Here is a 23976-nt window from a genome sequence, read left to right as displayed (position 1 = left end):
AGAGTGTTGTCCTGTACACCAAAATGGATGCAGGTTCAAGTCCCAGTCAGGACACAGACCCGGGAAATGGATTCCACCCCTAGTTGGGGCCCTTACAGGAGGTGATGATGTTTCTCTCTCACACATCAATGTCTGTCTGTCTGTCTGTCTGTCTGTCTGTCTCTCTCTCTAATAAACAAACGTATCCTCGGGTGAGGATTAAGAAACAGCCACCATGGGAGAGTCCTGACCTGGGCAGGTTGTAGAGAGGGGCCATGCGGAAGCAGGCCACCACCGCCCGTTTCCGCTGCTTGGAGAGCAGCTTGTGCCACACGGCCTTCTTTGACCTCTGAGGGTGCTCCACCTGCAGGAAGACACAGACGCCATGAACCCGAGAGCCCCAGAGCTTGATGGACAGCCATGCCTTTTAGCTAAAATCTTCTGCAACTTAAATTCCAAAAAATACTTTACTTTTATGGAAAAGCCCATGTCCTAAATTTGAAATACTTTGAAATGTTATATATTTTTATCCACAAAAATAAAATATTTTCCCAATAGTGTGTACTTTAGAAGCTATGTCATCTCTAAAATCAAGGAAATATAAAACCATTCTCTAAACTATCAGTTTGTATCCTTCCAGAATTTGGTAATGGTTCTAAAACATATTCTCTGGCTGCACAAAAAATTAACCCACTTTTACTCCTGGATCCATTATCACTAATTCATCGTAAGCACTACGGCAGTGAGCACAGAGGCAGTCAAGGGGAATTCTCATGAAAAGCCTATTGTCCATCAGTGTAACAGGATGGGAAGGAGATGACCCGGCTTCAGGAACACATTACTAGGAGTAACTAAAAAGGTTTAATTTTGCAAAAATGTTAAAAAATATATTTTGTTAGATAGGGACAAATGAGAATTTGAAAGCTGTAGTAAATGGTGCAAGTGAGTTATTTATTTAGCTAACGGTGTTCGGAACTCTGAGAGAGAAAAAGAGATTAATCGTAAGTATTAGAGAGAAAAGTCCCAACATGTAATTCTAAATTAATCAGTAATCTCTAGGCAGGTGAACACTGTACTTCCCATACTGTAACATCTCCAACGCATACATGTAGATTTCTGGAAGAAATAAAAATGTTATGTTAGCTAAAAAAATAAATAAATAAAGCTAAGTTTACTACCCTTTGCAGTAAACCGTCAAAAGATGAATGTGCTAATGCTTGGAGAAAACGTTAAGGATGTCTGGGCGACAGTGGTTTAGAAATGTTAACAAAGCAACTTATGTAATGGGCGGCGCTTGCTTCTGGGAGCAGAAGGTTGAGAACCACTGCTCTAGAGGATCAATGAACACCTTCTGACAATGACCCACTGGCCCTTTAAAGACAGTTCCTCATGTTGTGACCCAACCATAAAATTATTTTCGTTGCTACTTCATAACTGTAATGTTACTACTGTTATGAATCGTCATGTAAATATCTGATATGCAGGATGGTCTGAGGCAACCCCTGTATAAGGGTTGTTCGACCGCCAAAGGGGTCGTGACCCACGGGTTGAGAACTGCTGCTCTAGAGTATCAATGAACACCTTCTGACAACGACCCACTTCCAGGTTCTTCTCAAGGACCTTGTGAAGGGAGACAAAACACTGCTGGGCTCTAACCCTGCCAGTGAAAACAAATTCATTCAAGCAAATCCAGACATGTACATGAAAACTAGGAAGAATTAAAAACTATGGCCCTGACTGGTTTGGCTTAGTGGATAGAGCGTCGGCCTGCAGGCTGAGGGGTCCCAGGTTCGATTCTGGCCAAGGGTATTTACCTTGGTTGGGGGCACATCCCCAGTAGGGGGTGTGCAGGAGGCAGCTGATTGATGTTTCTAACTCTCTATCTCTCTCCCTTCCTCTCTGTAAAAAAATCAGTAAAATATATTTTTTAAAAAGACTTATGATAGTGTGATGACACCAGAAATCGTCCCTTGCAGCCATTTAATTAGCATTTAGTTATCTACTTAAATATATGCATAATTCGAGAAACTTTATATAGCACTTCAGATATCATTACCTCAAATCTTGTCATCTGCTGATGGATGACAATTTGTATTTATTTAATGTTTCATGAAAATATTATGGAAATAGGGACATGTTAAATTGCCTATATTCTATTCTATCATATTACATTATATTACTCATATTATGGTGTTACAGAATGTAAAAGCACGTCAGTAGCCATACGGTGTGAGTACCTAGTTTCATCTCATCGTAGTGAGGAAGCCTAAGGCAGTGGTGTTATTTAACTGGCAGGGCAGGGACAGGAGAGCATCAGATAATATAAAACAGGAATAAAAGGGAAATGTTTATTAATGTGCTACTAGTATGTTCTGCAAAACATTTAGATGACAAAACTCTGGGGTGTCAGGGCATTTTACTAGTTTGTGTGCCCGTCAGGCAGGTGCTGTCATGAGGCCCAACGGCTGATGACACTCACTGTGGGTTCTCTCTGTGTTATTTTGGAACTATTTTGAATAAAATAATAAAATAAAGGTGTTAATCTCTCTGAATACGTTGTCTATACATAGCTACAAAAATCATAAGCTTAGAACTTGTACACGCTAGACGCTAAGAACTCCTGAGTCCTACGTTCTTTATGATGAGTGCGCTGAGCATAGGACTGTTTGGACGTGGTTAACAGCCTGACACATGTCCTCATTACCATCGACGGGTGGGGCAAACCAGACCGAATCAGCAGCCAGCCTGACCTGCTCGAGATGGAAGAGCACGCTCGCTATGTCCAGGACCCTCTCCACCGTCTTCTCGGGATCGGCACTGTCCTCAGGCCTGTTCGGCAGGTCTTTGTAAAGAGCCATTTGCCATCTAATAGCAGGATCCTCCAACTGCAGAGCAGAGAGGAAAGCGCAGGAAATATCAGGTTACGATGTAAAAGGGGGGACACACTGCTGACAGGGGGGGGTCTGCCGTCATGCATGCGCATAGCACAGTGTCTGAACACACGCAAAGACCAAGACCCAGGGGACCTGCACTCAGAAATCTACTATCTCATGCGAAGACAAACACGAAACGCACGAGGGCCACTGCAAAGAAACGTAAGGCACCAGGAGGCTTAACCTAACCTGGTGGTGGTTGGAAAGATTTCCCTAAATAAGCGAAGTTTCTGATGATCGACTTTAAAAATACATTTGTTATTTTGAGGGTCTTTAATATCAAAGGGCTTCAAGTAGGATAATGACTGGTTAAAATAATATATTTTCACTATCTTAACACATTGTGGACGGACCACAAGAATTCTCGCTTCATATTACACAGTGTTTTATAAAGTACCATATTTTAAAAAGATATTAGCTTATAAGAACATGTAATAACTTCAAAATGCAATGGGTATTTAATTTTAAAGCGTGCCTTTAACATTTATGTAAAATGTTTTTTGTACTCATTCAATAGAAACTTAACTGGCCACTGGGTAAAGCTGGCAATAAAACTACTGCTCCACAATGTGTTAACTGCTAAAATAACATTACTCTGAGTGCTATTCTAAAGAGAGAATAACCAATGTATAGATACTAAATGTGCTTTAGAACAAATGTGGCTTACCTTGCCTTGTAAATGAATATTACTGCGGATTATATCTCGGACTTCATCCTCAGTGTCTTTCTGTCAAGAAATAAATGTTACCTAGAAGTCCTGTGAAGTGTCCCCTGCTATAAGTGGATGGAAATCATGCACACCTCTTTGAAAGCAGTGTACGTCTGCACAGTATTTTTGTAGGTTTTGGCTGTGTGCCACAGATCTGGGGCTCTGTCGGCTACTCTGTTGCTGCCGCTCTGACTAGAAACAACAGCTGCGTGACCTCCACAGTAAGTGCATCGAGATGCAATGAGCTCGGTTTCCAGTTCCCAGCAAGAAGGGAAGCATCCTGCTCCCTGGGGTTCACACAGACCTGAGTCTCTCCCGAAATGTGCACAGAGTAACTGAGCACCTATGACGTGTGCGCCATGCAGTGCCTGGAGCCCGCCCTCAGGGTCACTCATCAGACCATAGCCACTCGCCAGCCTCGCTCATTAGCTCAACTCCAGACACCTCAGGGAGCTTCAGAGTTGCCAGGGCAGGAGTGAGGCCTCCAGTTTACACAAATACAGAACAGTAAGCCCATGTACACTTTTGAAAAACTGCATCCTCATAAGCGTAGCCGTGACGATGGAAAACGGGCCATAAAGAAATCTTGAGAATGTAAATCTCAATGCTTGCAAAGAGCTGCTGGTTTAAAAGTCAACACCGCACATCACCATGGCTGCTCCTAACACTGAAAAATCGCCCTTCATCAAAAATCTTATACAGGGATCCAGATGCAATCCATTTTTCTCACTACCTGTGACTTGTCTGTATCTTTTCCATGTGGCTCCTGAATGTGCCCTGAAGGTGATTAACATAATTTAGAAATAAAATCAGCCTCCCCACCCTCCCACCCCCCAAAAAAACACCCAAAACAATAGACAGCCATTGAATCTGAGTTCAGGGCCTGTGCAGAAACCACTTGATAAAGCACTCGCTGCAGATGAGCAGTGGAGAGAGCCCTGGGAGATAGGCCTGCAAACCCCGTGAGCCGGGGGTGGGACGCTGCAGCCCCGCGAGAAGGAACTCACCATACTCAACCGGCTCTTGGCCAGAGCAATGAGCTCCTGGTCTCCGGGGGCACAGATGTTCAGCCCAATGGGCAGCAGCCGCCTCAGCGCAGCCACGATGAGGGAGGTCTGCACGGAGTAGCGGTCTCCTTTCCGCCTCATCTTCTTCCTCTCCTGGTCGGACACAGCGGCCTGCAGACGGACGGGTGCTGGGGTCAGGCGCTGCTCCGCTCGGACCTGGCCCTCTCCGGGCTCCACTTCCTCTTTCTCTGCTGGTCGCTATGTTTAAAATCCTACTGAGGACATTTTTTCTTTTTTCTTCTAATTTTAAGTCCTACTTTCGATTCCCAAGTCATTACAATTCACTGGTGTGCATTTCTTTATAATTTTAGAAGGAAAATGCACATTGTAATTCTAGAGAAGATATGGATATATGAAAACTCCATGGTAACTCTGCTCCTTCCTGCAGAAGCCCCAGCAAAGGTTCTTGCCCACGCTTCCCCCTCACTACCTCTGCTCTTGACCAACCCTGTGCTTCCCCACACACCCGTCTCTATGCAGTGCCTGCTGTTCCTAGGGACACTGAGTCACAACTTCTTCCTCCCTGATAGTTCTGTCTGCGTGTCATACCATCCGTGAGTACATCCGTCCTGGGTCCCCTCAACTCTGTGTGTGCATGTGTGTGCGTGTGTGTGTGTGTGTGCGTGTGTGTGTGTGTGTTCAGTAAACAACATTACCAAATCTATGAAAGTCCACTTATAAACTTTCAAAAAATAAAAAATAAACCAACCAATGAAAGCTGTATGGGAACACTTCTCTCGCCGCGACACAGCACAGAAATACCTTTGACATCTTGGACTTGGTGTCAGAGATGAGGAAGGACATGTTGTTGATTTCGTTCTGGACCACGAAGTTCTGCTCCTCTCTTTTGAAGTTCTGAGAAGTCACAAAGGAAATGCCAGTTACAATCACATAAATAAGAAGTCCATGTGACCAGAAGTTCGTAGGAAGATAAATGTTAACTTGATATGTAAGACTCATCAAGAAAGGGAACACGTATGTGCTGAATACAATGAAGGCACCTGCCCGGGATGGCAGTTCTGGGCATTGCACATAAACACGAAGTCTCAAAGGTCGGGAAACGAAGGGTGAGAGGATTTAAGTAACGTGGACACACAGCTACCTCGGGTTGAATGACCACTCAGACCTGGTTTAGCCGGGAAAGCATGTGTCTCGGGATAAACACAGGGCACAGCAATGGGATGGAGCTTCCCACCCGGTCAGATGTTCCATCTGCTTTTTCAAGTTCCGTAACATCCCTTCATTCACTTTTAATTCCGGGCCACAGACGCACTGGCAAAGTGAAGTATTTGAGCATTCTCCCTCCTCGCCAGTTCAGTGACCCCCAGGAGATAAGTCTGAGAAACACTAAGGGGCTGGAAAATTGGCTAAATGTTTGAAAGGCCTTAACATCCTGCAAACAGCAAGCCCTGCCCGTGCTGCCCTACTCACGTGGGACTTGGACCAGTAGATGAACACCTCGGCCACCATGCGGAACAGGCCCTCGGCTTCCGGGCTCGGTTCTTTGAGCCACTTCGCCCTGGATCACAAAATCAATGAAGTGGCTCCTCAGTTACAACTTAAAATTTAAATATGCAGCCAAGTAACTTAGGGAGGCTGGCTTCCCGCAGAGCACAGACGGCTAAGTGCGCAGTGGTAACACCGTGAACTAGAACACCGGAACTGCCCAACTGCTAACTTTTACCCCCAACACTGGGCCTGCTTCAGAATGCCCTTCCTGATAAGATGCTCCGTCAAAACAATGCATCTAGAAACATCTGAGTATGAACAGGCTCATCGCTAAGAGGTTAGTGAATGAAGCCATTTGTCCGGGACACGGGAACCCAGCAAGGTCAGGGTGCCATTAGAGAAACCAATCGCTTTGGACATTCTACCTGTTGTAGTCCACGAATCGGATCAGGAGCGGGTAGAAGGCATAGAGGTCCCTGGCCAGCGTGGTGAACTCGTCCAGGATGAGCAGCTCGGCCTCGGACATGTCCCCCCTGGCCTCGGCTTTCAGATGGTCTTCCTCCGCGACCACCATGGCTGCCTTTTTCTTCAGTTTCTCCATTAATGGCAAGAAATGAGTTTTCAGGAGCTGAGGCTTCACTTTATTTATAATCGGCTGGGAAAACACTGTGAAGACAGACGTCAGTGCAGTGCTCTGCATACAGGTCAGGTCCCCCAGGCCAGACTGTCATTACAACAGCGGCTCCGCTAGAGCCCTCCCCAGCACGTCTGCCCCGAGTCAGCCGTGGCCTCAGGGTCTAGTCCCCAACTGACTAGCAATTGAATTTGATGTGCTTCCTTGTTGTTGGTTTTTAAAAAAAGATTGACAGCTAATTTAGAATAAAAAGTAAGAAAAGATATTCACTCACTTTGCAAATCATCTCTTTTCACACAAAAAAGAAAATTCCCCAAATGGAAGAGGTCCCCTTGCCTTAGAGTAGCTGCACACTGTTCCACTGTGTATGAGCAAAGGTACTGCTCCCTCCCCTATCGCCCTCATACTGTCCTGGGAAGAGGGGGATTACATACAACACTCACTGCTCATTTACTTAAGAACAGTTGTGGTTGTTAGCCATCATTCTAAACAAGATGAGGACACTTTTAAAAGGAATTTTTCCCCTAAAGGTAACACATATATATTGCAGAAACGTATAAGAGGGAAATACTAAAATCAACCATAATCACCCTACCTAATTAGTAAGACATTCATGTATTTTTCTCTGGAGTTTTTATAAATAATTCCACAAATATATACTTATATGGATTTCTGAATTCCATTTTAAAGTCCTTTTCTTTGCATCCTCCTTGCTATTGTGGGCATTTTCCAAGTCATGAAATGCCCACCTTACTGTTACGACGGCCTGTATTCTGCTCTGTGCTGTGCCCACTAGTAACCACAGGCCAGCGGTGAGCGTTAACGTTGCTTCCACCTGTTCCACAGACGCAGGGCAAAGGCAGTCACTGCAGTGCGAACACGTGAGGCAGCCCGAGCACCCTCCCCATCCTGGGGGACAGACTGCTGAGGGGCTGATTCCAAACCCAGGGTCATCTTTGTCTGCAGAGTCATCAGCTTTTGCTGCTGTGTTTACTCACTGACCTTAGAGAGGTTGTCAGAAGGAAAATGGTTCCTTCCCTAAAAGCACCTGGAAAGTCACTCACAGTCTGATATCTACTTTCTAAAGAACAGCATGACGGCAACGATAATCCTGTTTAGCACAGGAGCAATATTAATAAAGACGGAGGCAGAAAAAGTCTAGTTTCTGCATTTCAAATCTTTTTGGAAATAAGACAACTTGAAGCGGTCGCTCCTTCCCAACCCTCACCTGCCAGCCTCTTCATCCAGGCCCCCTCGTCGATGCCCAGGTTGTTGTAGATGATTTTCAGGATGTTGCCCAGCAGGGTGTTCATGTGCTCCGAGTTCAGAGCCGTGCAGCACAGCCCAGCCCTCTCGGGGTTGCTCTCGGGCCCCTGCTCCCACCACCGGGACATGTAGCTGCAGAGCATGGGCAGGATGACTTCCATCACATGCGGCATCTGCGTGTAGCGGATCCCGGACTCGGCCAGCTCCACAATCTCTTCCATCAGTTTCTCCAAAGATGGGATATTTGGACAAACATCTTCCACGTTGACTGGCAGATTGAGAGCTAGAGGAACACACCCAAGAAGAAATGGTGGTCACTGAAGTCACAGACACAAACAGCCATGCCGTCTGGGCTTCAAGATTCAGCATGCCCACACGCCTCCACTGGGCCCGTCCCCTTCCTCCTAGCAGCTGTGTCAGCTTTTCTCCCTCCTTCCCACGCTCCTACCCTATCCTCCCCCAACTCAACTCAAATCCTAGCAGATAATTCTAGTAGGTTCTCCGAGGCCAATCCTGGAAATCATCAGTTAGCTTTCTCCACTGGGGCAGTGAAAGAAATGGGGGTTATCTACCCAGATTTTCCCAAACGGAAAGTGACATGATGCGTGGCTTCGAGTCTCAGCTGCTGCCCCTGCAGCTGCGTTACCTGCTCTCTCCCGTGAGGAGCTAGTATTGTAGATGGAGCAGCTGTTGTGTTTGTTGAGATGAGTTTCCAGAAACGCCACCGGGAAGGCACCCGCAAAGGCCGCCAGACACTCGCCCACCGCAGATCGCTGCCTGGAGGGGAAATGCTTTGATTTTTATTTCTCCCAAGTGAAAAACTGAAAGTGTATTAAAACTGGCAGTTTAACCTGAGGGATAATAATAGTACTGCTAATACTATTAACCCTCAAGTATAATTTCTATATTATAAATCATCACATGCTTTCAATAACGAAGTTCCTGCCATTAAAAAAGAAAGCCAAATTATCTTTTAGCTTACAAGACAGCAAGTCCTGGCTAGTGTGGCTTGGAGGCTGGAGGGTCAGCCCACACATCAAGGGGTCATGGGTTCGATTCCTAGTTGGGGACACAGGCCTGGGTTGTGGGTTCACTACCTGCCCCTGGTCAGGGCTTGTGCGGGAGGCAACCAGTCAATGTTTCTCTCTCTTTCCCCCTCCCTCCCTCCTTTCCACTCTCTCTGAAAAGCAATGGAAAAAATATCCTTGGGTGAGGATTAAAAAAAAAAAAATAGGATGCAGAATGGCAAAATTTCAGGCACATAATGTGGGTTAAATAAATGTTTTAAAATAATGAGAAATAATTTATTTAAGAATTTAATAGGTTATAATGTTTCATGCATGACTTCAAAGTCAGCAATGTATTCCCTTACATCTGCTTAGTCTATCATTAATAATTCTTGTCAATTATTTAATAATTTAAATTCTTTATTCAAGTAGTAATTCTCAGACCAACTCTGATCATTTGTGTTGGTATTCTGGAAATAGCCGTTTTTCTTTTAGATGACTTGTAATGAAATTACTATATTTTTATTAGCACTTATGTCACTTTTTCATTAAAAAAACCATATTTTACTCATATTCAAAATGTTAGTTTTATATTCTTCCAGGTCATTTTATCATTGCAAACCTGCACTAACAGATTCATAAACACTTAAGTTAAAGCTTTATATTAAATATGGTCTTTACTGAGATTGCTTTATTTTTCCCCTCATAACTCTTTTATTTTATTGTAAGGATAGGAAAAAGGCCTTCCTTCTTCGCTGTGGTCTTCCACAATTTATGAGAAGCACTTGGTAATTAAACCCTCAGATTGTTGGCTCCTCTGTTCAAACTGTGGGACGAGATAAGCTACTCTCGAGGCTACATTCTTGTATACCCTCCTCCCTGCTGTTTTCACAACTCAGATAATTTGCAGGAAGGCGTCTCTAGTTAGTAAAAGTTCCCTTCCCACCTCACCTTCACAAAAAGCCTCTTTTAAACTCTTCATAACTTTTGCCCTAAGCATGTTTTATAGGCTTGGGAAAATACTGATCAGACACCTCCCTGGGACATCTGTTGGACTGTCTCCTGGGAAGCAAACACACTGTAACTCTTTAAGACAGCCCTGTAACCTGCTCAACATCAACACAACCCTGACCCCTTCCTTCCTTGATGCTTGGCAACAGTCACAGCTTGAAGAGCAGGCCACCCCTTTGCTCCCGGCCCTGTAACGACTAGCAATACACCGCCCCTACCTCTACTGGAAAGTAAATGCAACTTCTGAGTTGTGAATTCTTTCACAGCCCAAGTCACCAGCCAAACCCTAACATAAATCAAACTTACCTTAAAGGCTGTGTATCTACTCCCAAAGAATCCATAAAATGAATCTGGTTCTTTAATTTCTAACTAAGGAAAAAGTTATTGAGCGAAGACTTTTTGTAACACTTGAAATAGTTATAATACTTAAAACAGTGATTGAGACAAAGTTAAATTTAAAGCTTTACCTTTCCACATAAATACTCTTGCTCGTTCCCAGAGCATATAAGCTCTTCAGAATTCTATAACAGGACACCTGTACATCTTCCACTAGGGAAAAAGAAATTGCACATGAAAAAAAAACACACACACTTGTTTTTACACAATGTCTGAGAAAGCTTCGCGAAAACCAAAATTCAGATGGTGAGCAGAGCTATTTGAAGGAGCAATGAAGGAACAGACCGTGCATGCAGCTGGAAGAAGGGCCCAGGCAGAGAAAACTGCAGGTGCAAAGGCCCTGGGGCAGAGAATGAGGAAGTGAAGTGGCTGATGCGGGTGGATGGGGAAGGAGATGTGTGACGGAAGGAGGGGGAGCCAGGGGCAGTGCCCTGCAAATGGGAGCATATTTTAACGTCTGAGAGAAACAACATAAGAACAAACAATATGTAAAAGGAAATACGAAAAGGTTTTCTCAAACAAAATTCTTTTCTTTCAGGATCTTAAAGCATTCTAAAGAAGCCCTGTGATTATTCAGAACATGATCAGGAACAATTTCTTTATAATTTTTCTCTAGGTATAAGAATAAAAGATTTCTTCAAGGATAAAAGTAACACAAGAGTAACTTGGAGGAAAGGTAGGTGTTTGACTCCTGTTCCCAAGGTGTACTAGTATGAAGGTGGCACCTTTTATTTTAGGTCTCGATGAACCAGCTTGAGAATGGTAGGGGACGGAGTGTGCTGACTATTTCTGACACAACCTGGCATGTGCAGTATAAGTAAGTCACTTTGGTGGTTTCTGCAGCTAGAGAATCAAACAAAACCTGGCAGATGATCTCTGACCCAATAAGATGTCTATTGGCAAGGAAATCTAAGAACCTTGAATTTCCAATTCTAACTTGGCTACTGTTTCCTGCAGGAAACACCACATCAATGGAGAAACCACCGTGACCTCCAGACCGTTTCCATGGCCACACTGCAAGCAGTGCTCCCACTGCTTCCAGCAAACCCCGCAGCCAGTGTCCTTGTCGTCACCCAGCTCTGCAGTGGGTTTCGAGCAGAGCTGCACGCCCCTGGGACCTACACACTGCGTCTCAGCAGCTGGGTCTGAGACTGCACGGCAAGGACTCGCACTTCTCTCGTGGTCATGTCAGCACAGGGCAGGACACGGGGGCAGGTCATGCGTTATGTTTTCCCACATAACCTTGGGCATTCTGTGGATATATATATTTTTAAATATATTTTTATTGATTTCAGAGAGGAAAGAAGAGGGAGAGATCGAAACATCAATGATGAGAGAGAATCACTGATTAGCTGACTCTGCACGCCCCCTACTGGGGATTGAGCCCACAAGCTGGGCATGTGCCCTGCCTGACCAGGAATCGAAACGTGACTTCCTGGTTCATAAATTGATGCTCAACCACTGAGCCATGTTGGCCGGGCCTGTGGATATTTTTAATAATTACAGAATTCCAGCCAACAACAGCCGGTCAGATCCCCAATGAAAACAGACTGAAACCTGTTAACAGCAGCTGTGTGGGTCACACAAGGTGACAGGTTATTTGGACACAGGCTGGTCTCGGCAGCCTTCAGTTTGCTGGTCATGCAGCCATGGAAAAGGTCTGCATCGACTCGGAAACAAGTGGAAACGTTTCACATGTGTGTCCCGTGGTCAGACCGCGTTAGCAAGTGCCATGGGAAGAGACAACACGGAACAGTGACTTTGGAATTTGCACTTGGACCGTGGAAGACTGTCATGTGATTTGGCGGTCTACCTCTGCAAGAACGGTTTCTGTAACTCACACTCAACCTAGAATGTTCTGCAAAACAAGCAGGTCAATGTTCACGCAGCGTTGGAGGGCCCCAGATGTGGCTTCCATAGCTGCCTGGGCCGCCTAGAAATGAGGCTCTAGGTGCAGGTCTACGTACGGATCAGGTCCTCCCCGAACTGGTGCTGGCCGATGTGCTCGAACAGGGAGGACAGCACAGGCAGCAGCGCCACCGTCGTGTAGTTGATGATCTGCGTGACGCCCCGCGGCTGGCTGCGGGTGTGCGTGAACTGGCCCTCCTTCAGGTTCTCCAGGGTCCTGTCCAGGTCCTCCGCTGCGCTGTCCAGAAAGGCACTGAGTGCGCCCTTCACACTCTCCAGGCCGGTCTTCATGACGGTCCTGCGGGGCACAGAGGGCAGGCGTGAAGGGAGCGGTGAGCAGGGACACACTCTGCGTTCTCACAGCACACGCTCAGTCATCAGCCTTTTACATCCACTCAAACACTTCCACACACTTGGAGTTTAGCCACACTGCTCTGTAATTCACCACGGATCCTAAATTCCTTCATAGTCAACTCCAAGAGAACCTCAGAGCAGAGGGCAGGGCGAATGCCTAGTTTTCCACCTGCATTAGCAGGTCTCAAATTCTGAGAGTGTTTATTCTAAAACTAAGCAAACACAGCTGCCGAGCCAGTTCAGTTCATCCCAAATCCAACCGAAGGAGAATGTTTCCGGAGCGATGGCTGTGAAAGAAACATTCGATGGCAACTCCACCAAGTCGTCAAATGCCACGGGAGGTCGGTGCTTTGAGGGGAGACGTGGAGTGACATACCAGCCTCTCCTCATACGCAGAAGGAGGCTCCAGGGCCACCATTGCCAGGAAGAATGAAGGTACACAGTGACATCTCCTTTCGCTGTTTATTACACAAAACTCCTCAAACAAAGTTTTAAACACAAACCTGGATTATCCAAGGAATCATGGAATACTCTCTGTAAGAGCCTTCAGAAACTTTCACTTGGATTTGTCATGGGTAATAATGAACTTAATGTGTGGCTGAAGGCCGAGTCGGTCATGCTACAGGGGTTGACTCTGTGTTCAGACCACATGCTGGGTTGCCGGTCGTGTCGATGGCAGGCAGAGGAGAAGGGGCTCAGACCGGGCTGGCTGACCACCACTCACTGGGCAGTCTTAGGCTTCACTCTACATCTGTAACCTGAGAGTAAACCCTCATGTTTCCGATAAAGTAAATGTTATCGCACACGTGAGCTGGGCACAGTGCCTCGACACCCACATGACCTCCGGAGCTATCACTACCACTCTTCCCTCACAGGACACATTCCCAGCTCAGCCCTAGTTACACGCCAAGATGCTGCAGAAATTACTAAAATTTAACCATTTACATATGATCGTGAAAATAACAAAATGCCGTTGTATTAGTAATTTACCAAGGATTCTTCTTTTCACCTACACCGAAATCTTTAGTACTGTCCCAAAGAATAGAATGAAGGCAAGTAGCCCATTTTAATATTCTCCAATGTCATTACGATACTCGCTGATTTAGATGAAAATGGACCCGTGTACCTTGCATCCAGAGTCTGACCCAAAATGTGAAGACAGTTGACAATGGATGCTGCATCGTTTCCTAAAGAAGAAGAAGAAAAAAGGTGTATGAATTGCCCTGAGAATTTACCCGTTTTCTTCCTTTCTATTCATAGTTGTGTTTCAAAAATTAGTCCACAGCACAACTCAATGTAATAGCTCAAACAGATCTCTGACAATCGAGTCTCACATGCAGTTTCCTGCTACGGTGGGTATGCGGATGTCAGTGGGGAAGCGGAGAAGCGGGCCTCGGCGAGGAGCTGATGCACTCAGAAGCGGTGGCAGCGCTGCCCAGGCTGGGGGCCTACTGAGTTCTCCACGGACACCCCTCCACATACCAGCTCGCCTCCTTGTTAAACCACACTGCGTGGCAACTGTGAAGTCAGCTCACAGCCTTTACGGGATGAGGTGGCTGACAGTCTAATAAATGGAATTCCAGTTTGATTACCCAGCGTCTCTGCCTTCTGATTGCATTCACCTGGATTCAGAGCAGCTCATCTGCCTGAATGCTGTTGGTCTTTGGTGAAAGAGGAGCACCATGCTATTATGTAAAAAAGCATCAGGAGCTGAGAAAGTTAAATCCTACTCTCATGAGATACCTAACATGGGGCTGACTGCTCTTGAAAGATGTAATCCCCTCATTTTGATTAACAGAAATGTGAATTATACAACCACTACATATATATTACTTTGTGAAAATAAGAAAAGCAAGTCCAAAGTTACAGTAATTTGATTGCTCACAAGATAGTCTGACGTTATGATGTCTTTATTCTGTATTCTATATATAATGTGTGTGCACACTTTTTTTTCCCTCACTGTATAACATTTTGTCACTTCCTGGATCCTGGAGTTAACAACTCCAGTCTGATTTTAAGTTTTTATGACATTTGAGTATGTTATAGTCATAAAGACTATAAGTGGACACAAAAAAGTGTCCTAAAATGAATGAATGAAATATACATGGAAACTAATACTTGCTTTAGAATGGAAGCGAGCCAGTTCAGTGACATGATACAAACAAAAACAAAAAATAAGGCACTCATTACGGAGCCTCTGAGTACTTTCAGAAAGGTCCCGTTCATCTTGTGCTTGGTGCCTCAGAATTCCTGATGGTAACGAAAACAAAACGAGCAGAAGGGCAGGATTTGTTACGTCCCTTTCTATTGGCTGGTGGCAATCTTAGGGCTTGTGCTGTAGTCCCTGAAAGTGTCATTCATTTCATTATTCATTCACTCAGTAAATACTGGTTACATACCAGACACTCTCAAACTTCAAGTAATAAGCAAAACAGCGTTCTCAAGGTACTTGCATTTTAGTTGGGATACAGATAACAAACAATTCATCAAAAATCAGCATGTAACATAATATCAGGCCACAGTAAAAGTAGGTAGCAGAATATAGGGATTAGAGCAACTGGAGAGAGTAACAAGGGGAGTGGTTAGGAGGCCGACCCAAGGAAGTGGGAAATGAGCAGAGCTATTTGAAGGAACAATGAAGGAACAGACTGTGCATGCAGCTAAGAGAAGGGCCCAGGCAGAGGAAACTGCAGGTGCAAAGGCCCTGGGGCAGAGAATGAGGAAGTGAAGTGGCTGATGCGGGTGGATGGGGAAGGAGATGTGTGACGGGAGGAGGGGGAGCCAGGGGCAGTGCCCTGCAACCGGAGCAAGAACTCTGGGCGTGTTTCTTAGGTGCAACAGAAAGACGGGTTGTGAACAGATTGGAATCTGACTGATATTTTAAAAGGATGAAATCTCAACATGCAAACCTCTGAAAGGCCGCGTGACGTGACCAAGGACGCTCCTGCGGTGCCGCCAAGGGGTTGGGGGTGAATTTGATCAGCATATCAGCAGGGAAGACATTAGGAACATATTTTTAAGTTTTTTCTTATGGGTTAAATGGGACACTTATCAGCTGTTTTTCTTTTCTTTTATTTCCATTTCTCCCTATCTTTCCTACCTGCTCCCTTCCCCTTTTTCTCTTTGGTTTTCTTTTGTCTTCAGCCTGTTCAGCAAACTCGGAGTCCTTGTCAGGCATAGGACCTCACTATTTGGTAAGGAGACCCCTGGACAAGCACCTGCACGCCCCCACGGGGCGGTTCCCAAGCAGGGGCGGTTTCTGAGGATGCCGACTAGGGGTCAGACTTCCCCCCAGGCTGCGGATACAGCAATAAGCCCTCCAAGAGCTGAGCAGTTTGGGCCAGAATGAGATGTTAACCCAGGGACATCACCAGAGAGGAGGAGCAGGGGCAGGAGCCGTGAGCATCACAGGCAGGAGAGGCCTCAGGAGGTGGGGAGGTGGCCTGAGAGAGGAGTGTCTGGCTGGAACTCTGAAGGAGGGGCAGCTGCCTCCATGGCGGGGATGAGGGATCGGCAAGTGAATGGACTATAGGGGACCCTGTGCCAGTTGGCAATGACAGTACGTGCCGGGACCTGGGCAGAAAGGGAATCCACACGGTCAAGGAGCAGAGAGAGGCCACTGAGGCTGAAGCACAGGGAGCCGCAACTTGCTCAGGGATGCGAATGGGTTCCCGGACTAGGGACCAGGCACGTGGCCAGATGAAGAATTCTGGTCTTTATTCTAAAGAAATGGGAAGCCACTGGATGAGTAGGCGTGCACATGAGGCTGTGTTCTGGGAAGACCAGATGGTCTGCAAGGATTCAGAGAGAACACAGTGCTCCCTGGCGGCAGGAGAAACATGACACGCCTGCAGGTGGCCTGGGGAACTGGCACGGAAGAAATCATTTCTGTCCCCACCTCCTGGAGAACGCCCTGCACACACGGACGTACAGTGCTTTGCTGAGTGACGTCAGGAAGGCATTAGGTTTATTTTCATAAGGAAAAGTGAAGCCTTAAGAAGTGCCGCTGTGCCCGTGCCACCATCGCTGCCCTCGCAGCCTGACCCCACCGCCACTAAGGCCGCTGAAAGGCTGCCCTGGGCTGGAATGCGAGGGGTTTGTCTTCTCTAACTGCCTGGAAATCAGGGATGAGAGTTCCTGGGCAGCAGTGGGGGGCGGTGGGGGAAGGCGGGGGGGGGGGATTAAAAGCACTCGCTCCTCAGTCAGCAATGGGTCATCAGTATGAACTTACAACCACTAGCGAGCATCCCAGAGTCCAACAGCCAAGCCTATATGTACGCAAGATGCTGCTTTTTCATTATTTTCCCCATAAACCGTTTTAATGGATACATGAGAACTACTGTTCTGTGGGGAATGAGGCCTGCCCCCCTTGTTAAAACCTTACCTTTTTTTAATATAAAAAGAATGGCATGAAAACACTAATGTCTTTAATTCTTAGAGAGTGTGCTTCAAAAGACAGGAAATATTTGGATTAAAGATAAACTGTATTAAGTCCAAGTTTTAGGCTTCCTCACTCTATAGATTAGAGATATCTCTCGCCCTGCCCAGTGTGGCTCTGCTGGTTTGATTCCCTGTCAGGGCACACACCTGGGGTGCGGCTCCATCCCCAGTGGGGGGCGTGCAGGAGGCAGCCGAACAATGATTCTCTCCCATCATTGATGTTTCTCTCTTTCCCCCTTCCACTCTCTAAAATGCAATAAAAAAAATTTTTTTAAAGAAAAGCATTTCAAATCCAGGAGAGACTTGAGATATAACTACCATCTGGCATCCAACTTGGATAAATACTCCATTACTTATCAAACTAGCTCATCACAGGCACTGCCACTAGCTCACCACGAGCGCCACCAACAGACAAGAGTCTGGTCCCCTGGGTTTTGTTTTTAAAGCTCCCCTTGGTCTCAATTGCACTTTTCTCACTCATTTCATGAGTTAGGAACATGGCTCTCTCTACACTTCACCTTTGCTCAAAGACAAAGCCAGAGAATTATTTGTCAACCTTCTGTCCTGCCTGGAACCTCTTCCAGGTGAAAGCTATGCGGTTACAGCTCACCTGGCACTTGAACACACATCACCCAACACTGGACTGATACGTGCCAGAGCTCTAAGATTAGACTACTTATTTTAGTCTGGTTCAAAAATAAAAACCGAAGTTCAGAGACAGCAAGTCCTTGTCCAGATCAGTCCGTTGGCTTAGTTACACACATAGGACTTGCACCTGGGTTTTCTGGCTCAAAGCCCACACCGTTCTCTCCAGGACACCATGAGTGTCTGTGCCAGGTTACAGCTGTGTTGTCTGAAGGTTACGTGTCTAATGGAGGTGGGTAGGGGGGGTGAGGACATCTGTAATAATGTCAACAATAAAAATAAAGTTAAACCAAGAGGGCACCTGCAGGTGCTTCGGCATGGAGTTATCGGGTGCAGGGGTCAACTCCATCCCCCGGGACTCAGGGGAGTGTGTGAGGAACTCTCAGCTATGCCAGCAGTTCCCCGACAGCTTCCATAAGGCACCTTGGTTGCACATGCTCTGCGAGTGTGAGGGAGTGAGCTCCCGAGTGTGAGGGTTGATAATGCGGTGTCAAAAAACAACAGAAAAGCTTTCAGTAGCTATTAAAGAAATAAACACAGATTAAAGATAAAGCGTTTAAATATATGTGTATATATTTAAAAAACAAAAAATAAAGTTTACATGTCTTAGACTTAAAGATTCTAATAACTGGACATGTCTGTATTATAGTATGTTTGGCCTCTTGGAGTTCGTGTTGACAGGAAAATGCCAAAGCAAATTTGAAACAATAACAGATATCAAAATAATATAAAGAATTCACAAAAATATGGTGTTGAAGAACAGTTACACAGTAGCTCTCCAAAAAGTTCCTGTTAAAATTTTTTTTAAAATGGGTACAGACACAGGTGACATTTCACAAGCTATGGCACCAGGCTGTCCTGAACACTTGTGTACTTTGCTGCCTGTGTGGAATACCTCAAAAATTATCAAAAGGAAGTTACAGAGAGATAACCCAGGAAACCAAGCGTTTCCTGTAGGTAATAAGTTAGAAGCCACGTAACGGCAGTATTACGCTCATTCATAAGAATGCAAAAAAGTGCACTGAGCCCTGGCCGAGTGGCTCACTTGGTTGGAGCGTCATCCATACACCGAAAGGTTGCAGGTTTGATTCACGATCTGGGCACATAACCAGGTTGCCGGTTTGATCCCAGATTGGGGTAAGTACTGGAGGCAACCAATTGATGTTTCTCTCTCTCCTCTCTCTCTCTCTCTCAACATACCCTTGGGTTAGGATTAACAAAAACAGTACAGCTAGAAACCTTGTCCTTATCAAGCTCTAGATGAGGTCACACTCCCTAAAGACAAACGGAAGATGCTGGAATCCACTGTTATTGTGAGAAGGTGAAGGAGTACATGAACATTCTGTATGAAATGTTTCTCGGTTGAAGAGAAGTCCAACCAAAGTTAGTCTCCTGGGAATTATGCAGAAGATAATGTCTACCCGCCCCTGGTGGCTCAGCGGTTAGAGTGTCATCCCCGGTTTGATCCCTGGTCAGAGCACATGCAAGAATCAACCACTGAATACATACATACTAGTATGTGGGACAACACATCAGTGTTTCTCTCTCTCTTTCTCTTCCCTTCCTCTCTCTCTCTATAATCAATTTTTTTAAAAAAGAAAATGATTTCCACATTAATTTTGGGTAACTGAAACATTAATGCAAAAATTGAGGCAATCTATACGAAATATAACTTATAATAACTAAATTTAAGAACACCAAATATTGGATGCAATTATAATAGAAACCAAATATGTCAAGTAATTATATTCAGAAACTATAATTTCTCAAAAAATTTAATGTCTAGAATTTACAAGTTATTTGTGTGTATTTATGTATGTACACACACACACATATATATACCTATTCCTCAGTTATTCACTGTGCCCTTGATAGAACCCGTAGTTTTCCCTGTAAATGGAGTTAAGCTGATAGCACCTTTTTCAGTGCACTGAATGTCTTGTTACTGAGGTCACCCTAACTCTGCTTTGAAAGCTCACATATGGAGCTCGCGTGTACTTGGCGAGCTGATGACAGCAGATGGAGGGAAGTCCCACTCGGCTAGCCAGCCGTGCGGAGTCCCCTCAGCAAGGACACGGGGGAGGGAGTGCCCGCCCTGCACGCGGTGGAGGCGGTGCCAGAGTGTGGACTTCGGCTCGGTGAACTCAGAAACCAACAGAAACTGACTATGGGCCGAGCGGTTCTGGAAAAGTCCCTTTGGCTAAGTGACTCCTTGGCCTCGCTGTCTACTCTGGGGCTCCGTGTCTGAAAGGCAGTCGGCATGCACATTGTGATCCAGAGCGTGAAACTGAAGTGCAGGGAAAATTTTTTCACCTATAACAGCTCATTACTGAATCGATCCGAGATCAGCAAACACGCGTTCAAGATCCCTGTTCTGCTGCTCTGATATAAACATGGCACGCACTGTCGTCCCCAGTCCCTTGCTCTGTAATGGTACAGCCTTTGGGTTTTCACGTGAACAGTGGACGCGTATAAAAAGCTGGTCTCCCGTTTCACCACAGGGCAGGCTCCTGAGGAAGGACCTGCAGGCCCGGGGCCAGGCCCAGGACGAGCACATGCAGCCATGCCCACGTGCGCGCATGCAACACCGCACACCACACAGTGCTGACGCGAAGGACCCAGTGAGGCCATGCGGGTGCTTGTCCAGGGGTCTCCTTACCAAACAGTGAGATCCTATGCCTGACAAGAACTCCGAGTTTGCAGAACAGGCTGAAGACAAAAGAAAACCAAAGAGAAAGGGGGAGAGGGGGAAGGTAGAAGAGACAGGGAGAAACGAAAATAAAATGGGAAAAAAAAGAAGAAGAAAAAAGAAAAATAAACAGCTGATCTATGAGCTGGAAAAAGCAACATGATGTCACGCAGAAAGTACTGATTCTCCAAGCAGAATGTGGAGTAAAGGTATTAAAGAAAGTTTCTGAGTGCATATCTTTAACAAACATGGTTTAAAAAGCACATATTGTAAGAAACAAAAAAAAAAATTGAAAGCAAAGCTAATTAATATAAAAGCAATCTATATGAAACCCGCAAAAATATAACTAAAGAAAAACCACAAGGAAAAGATTTATCTGTCCAAATATACTATTGAAATTCTAGAATTGGTGGTTGTTATGGACATTATTTAACAACAGAAATGTGGTGCTTTGGGCATAAAACGTTAAGTTTGAGTGTGTTTCATCGCTTGGACTTTGCTTCTCCCCAGCCTTGAGCCCTTACACATAACACTCCCGTCCCACCCAACCAAGCATTTCCCAAAGGCCGTTCCTGAATTTCTGTCTGCATCTGTCTTCCCATGTAACGGACGTTGCCCTCACATCTACCTCTGCACTCTGCGGAGACACAGTCCTGACGCTGTCACCTTGGACAGGGATGTGACGGCACCACCCACATCCAGCCCGACTTCCCAAGCACAGTCGGCGCTGGTCCTGACTGCCCTCCTCCCGGCACAGCTCTCCCAGGACCAGCGTGGCAGCATGGGGCACCGACTCCGCCAGGGAATAAACAGGGCAACTAGCTGCTCGTGACAGGCTGGCAGAAAGGCCGAGAAAATCACATCTGTGATGCTGACCTCCCCTAAGAGAGTGTGGCCTCATCTCTCACTGCAGTAACAAAGTGGACTCATTTATAAGTGAAAGTCATCACACGGGGGAGTCCCTCCAGTGCTGGAAGTTCTAAACAGCCATCTACTCGGGCAGACACCCAATTTCATGGCATCAGCCCCTGCGCTGTTATCTGGACAACAAAACAGAACACGAGCAGCCTCTCCAGATGCCTCACCACGGAGCTCCACGTGAGGACTGACCGCACCAGGATCTGCCTCAGCTGAAGGGGAGCGACCACATCTCAGAACTGCACACATTCTGGATGTATCTTGCGATACCGTTGACCTCTCACTAGGGGGTGCTCTCTGGAGTCCTGGGGAAACTTCCTGAAACATGCTGAATTTGCAGCGCAAGGGCTGTGTTTTTCCCGAGTAAGCCAGACCTGGGATACTTTGCTGTGATGTTAAACAGAACTGCTCTGTATCCCATGCCGTTAGGTGACACTTAAGTCTGAGACCCTGTCAGAGAAAAGTGACCTCTTCCAGCAGCTGCTCCTAACAGTACCTGATGTGCCCCCTGTGAGAATCAGCGACGTATAGAAAGCTGGGCCCTCCTGTGCTGTCACTGTCAGGGTGTACATTTGTTTGTTATGAGCTCTGGCCTACACTTTCTCTAAAAATCCTATATAATAAAAGGCTAATACGCAAATCGACCGAACGGCAGAACAACCAGCTGCTATGACGCGCACTGACCACCAGGGGGCAGACACTCAATGCAAGATCTGCCGCTGGTGGTCAGTGCGCTCCCACAGGGGGAGTGCTGCTCAACCAAAAGCCAGGCTCATGGCTGGCAAGCGCAGCAGCAGTGGTGGGAGCCTCTCCTGCCTCCGAGGCTGCGCTAAGCATGTCCGACTGATGGAGCGGGCCTAAGCCATCAGTCAGACATCCCCCGAGGGCTCCTGGACTGCGAGAGGGTGCAGGTTGGGCTGAAGGACCCCCTCTGAGTGCACGAATTTCGTGCACTGGGCCTCTAGTATTTCCATAATACTTGGTCCTCTCTCTCTCCCCTCATGACTAACACTGGAGAATTTATGTGGGTTCTCCCTCAGCATCGCTACTCACTCGCTGGCTCCAGCACCCCTCGCTGCCCTGCCACTGCTCCCCACTGAGCGCCCTGAGGGCCTCAGGACTGATCAGCACACCAACCTTCTCCATCTCCATGTGGCCTCACTGGCTGTGGAACCTGTGACACTCAGATTCAAGCATTTCTCCACCGAACACATATTTCCAACTTTGGCTAGATCTCCAGATGAACAAGCTGCTAATAGCCAATAAATACCAAACCAAACTTAACCTCTTCCTGAAACTGGCCCTTCTGAAACTCCTCCAGGGTGCCAGTGACACAACAGTGTTGACTGCCCAGCCTGGCACCTCAGCACCGCGTTGGCCTGCCTCTCGACTTGCCTGGTTGGCTGTCTCTCTCTCTGTCTCTCACACCCAGCCCCTCTTCCCATTCACACAGTGCCCTCTACACCCCAGCACTTCATACATGTCCCACCTCCATGCATCACCCTAATTACTAGGTGAGTTCCACGTGTCTGCGTCATTCAGCCGTACTTCTGGGTTCATTACAATTAAGGACTGTGTCCCTGCATATCCCTGGGTTAGGACAGCACCATATCCAGGGCCAGGACCGCACCGCGTCCTGGGCGGCATTCCAGTCTCTGCAGAAGGAGCCCGAGGGGCGCCGCACCGGCAGTGACACTTGTGTTACGGGGCCTCCACCGCCTGCGTGGCCCAGCCCGCCCTTCCGCTCCCCTGCTCCTGCCAGAAGCACCGGGTGGTCATTCTCCCCTGGAAGAGGCTTCAGTGCCTTCTCAGTGCTGATCAATTAAGTGAAAACAGTAATGAAAATTCAAAAGATGGAAGATGTCAATGACAACAGTTAATGCCAATGACAACATTCCACAGTGAATCCACATTCCCTGACCTGCCCTGGTACCAGACGGTGACGCTGCTCTGGCTCACTTGGGGAGGGTAGGCCAGCCAGGACGAGGGCCCTGTGGTCCGTGAGCAGTTCTTGGAGTAAGACTGACAGTTGCACGGAGGCAGCAGACAGAGCAGGCGAGGGGGAGAAGCGACATGTGTACAAGTCTCTGTATTGTTCCTATGTCTTCTGATTGCTTTGTCTCCTGATTTATGTAACTGAGCAGCGTCTGTATGACTGCTGCCCGCGGGAACACACTGTGTGTGACAAAGGCTGACTGGGCCCAGGGAGGACAGGGACTCTCTGCAGTGGCCCTGGGGGCACGGGTCAGTGGGAACCTGGCGCCCTGTGAGCACTCACTGTCCAGGGGGTCCTGGGCCCAGGAGCTGAGGAAGGCCTGTGAGGTGAGTGGACGCCCCTTGGGACGTATTCATTGTACATCAGTTTTATCAACACTGCGGGTAGATTTTTATTTGACTGAGTTTGGGGACATTTTAATGCTATTGCAATCCTCTATCACACGACTGGCTATCTACTAGCTGGAAAATAGATAACATATCTGAGTAAAGAGATGAGTTTAAAATTCCAATCAAGTCCCCATTCCCAATGTCACTAATGCAGAAGTCTAATTCTTCGCCCTCTGCACCCAATCC

The 23976-nt window shown here is 46.6% G+C and overlaps 1 protein-coding gene across 2 annotated transcripts in view; it reads right to left on the bottom strand.

The window, feature by feature from the left end:
• RYR2 (ryanodine receptor 2) overlaps positions 1-23976 on the bottom strand; it is a 193241-nt gene that overhangs the window by 43784 nt on the left and 125481 nt on the right. For both annotated transcript variants that reach the window (XM_059677752.1, XM_059677753.1), the window contains exons 62-74: positions 20458-20507; positions 13840-13900; positions 12419-12657; positions 10523-10604; positions 8684-8814; positions 8000-8320; positions 6563-6803; positions 6120-6207; positions 5451-5543; positions 4629-4799; positions 3580-3639; positions 2730-2864; positions 231-343 (exon numbers count right to left, since the gene is read on the bottom strand). In XM_059677752.1, coding sequence (XP_059533735.1) covers positions 231-343; positions 2730-2864; positions 3580-3639; positions 4629-4799; positions 5451-5543; positions 6120-6207; positions 6563-6803; positions 8000-8320; positions 8684-8814; positions 10523-10604; positions 12419-12657; positions 13840-13900; positions 20458-20507 — 1785 coding nt within the window. The remainder of the gene's footprint in view (positions 1-230; positions 344-2729; positions 2865-3579; positions 3640-4628; positions 4800-5450; positions 5544-6119; positions 6208-6562; positions 6804-7999; positions 8321-8683; positions 8815-10522; positions 10605-12418; positions 12658-13839; positions 13901-20457; positions 20508-23976) is intronic.

The sequence above is a fragment of the Myotis daubentonii genome, chromosome 20 (genome assembly GCF_963259705.1).
Source record: "Myotis daubentonii chromosome 20, mMyoDau2.1, whole genome shotgun sequence".
In the NCBI taxonomy this organism is placed as follows: Eukaryota; Metazoa; Chordata; class Mammalia; order Chiroptera; family Vespertilionidae; genus Myotis; species Myotis daubentonii.
This window is presented reverse-complemented; position numbering and strand designations above follow the sequence as displayed.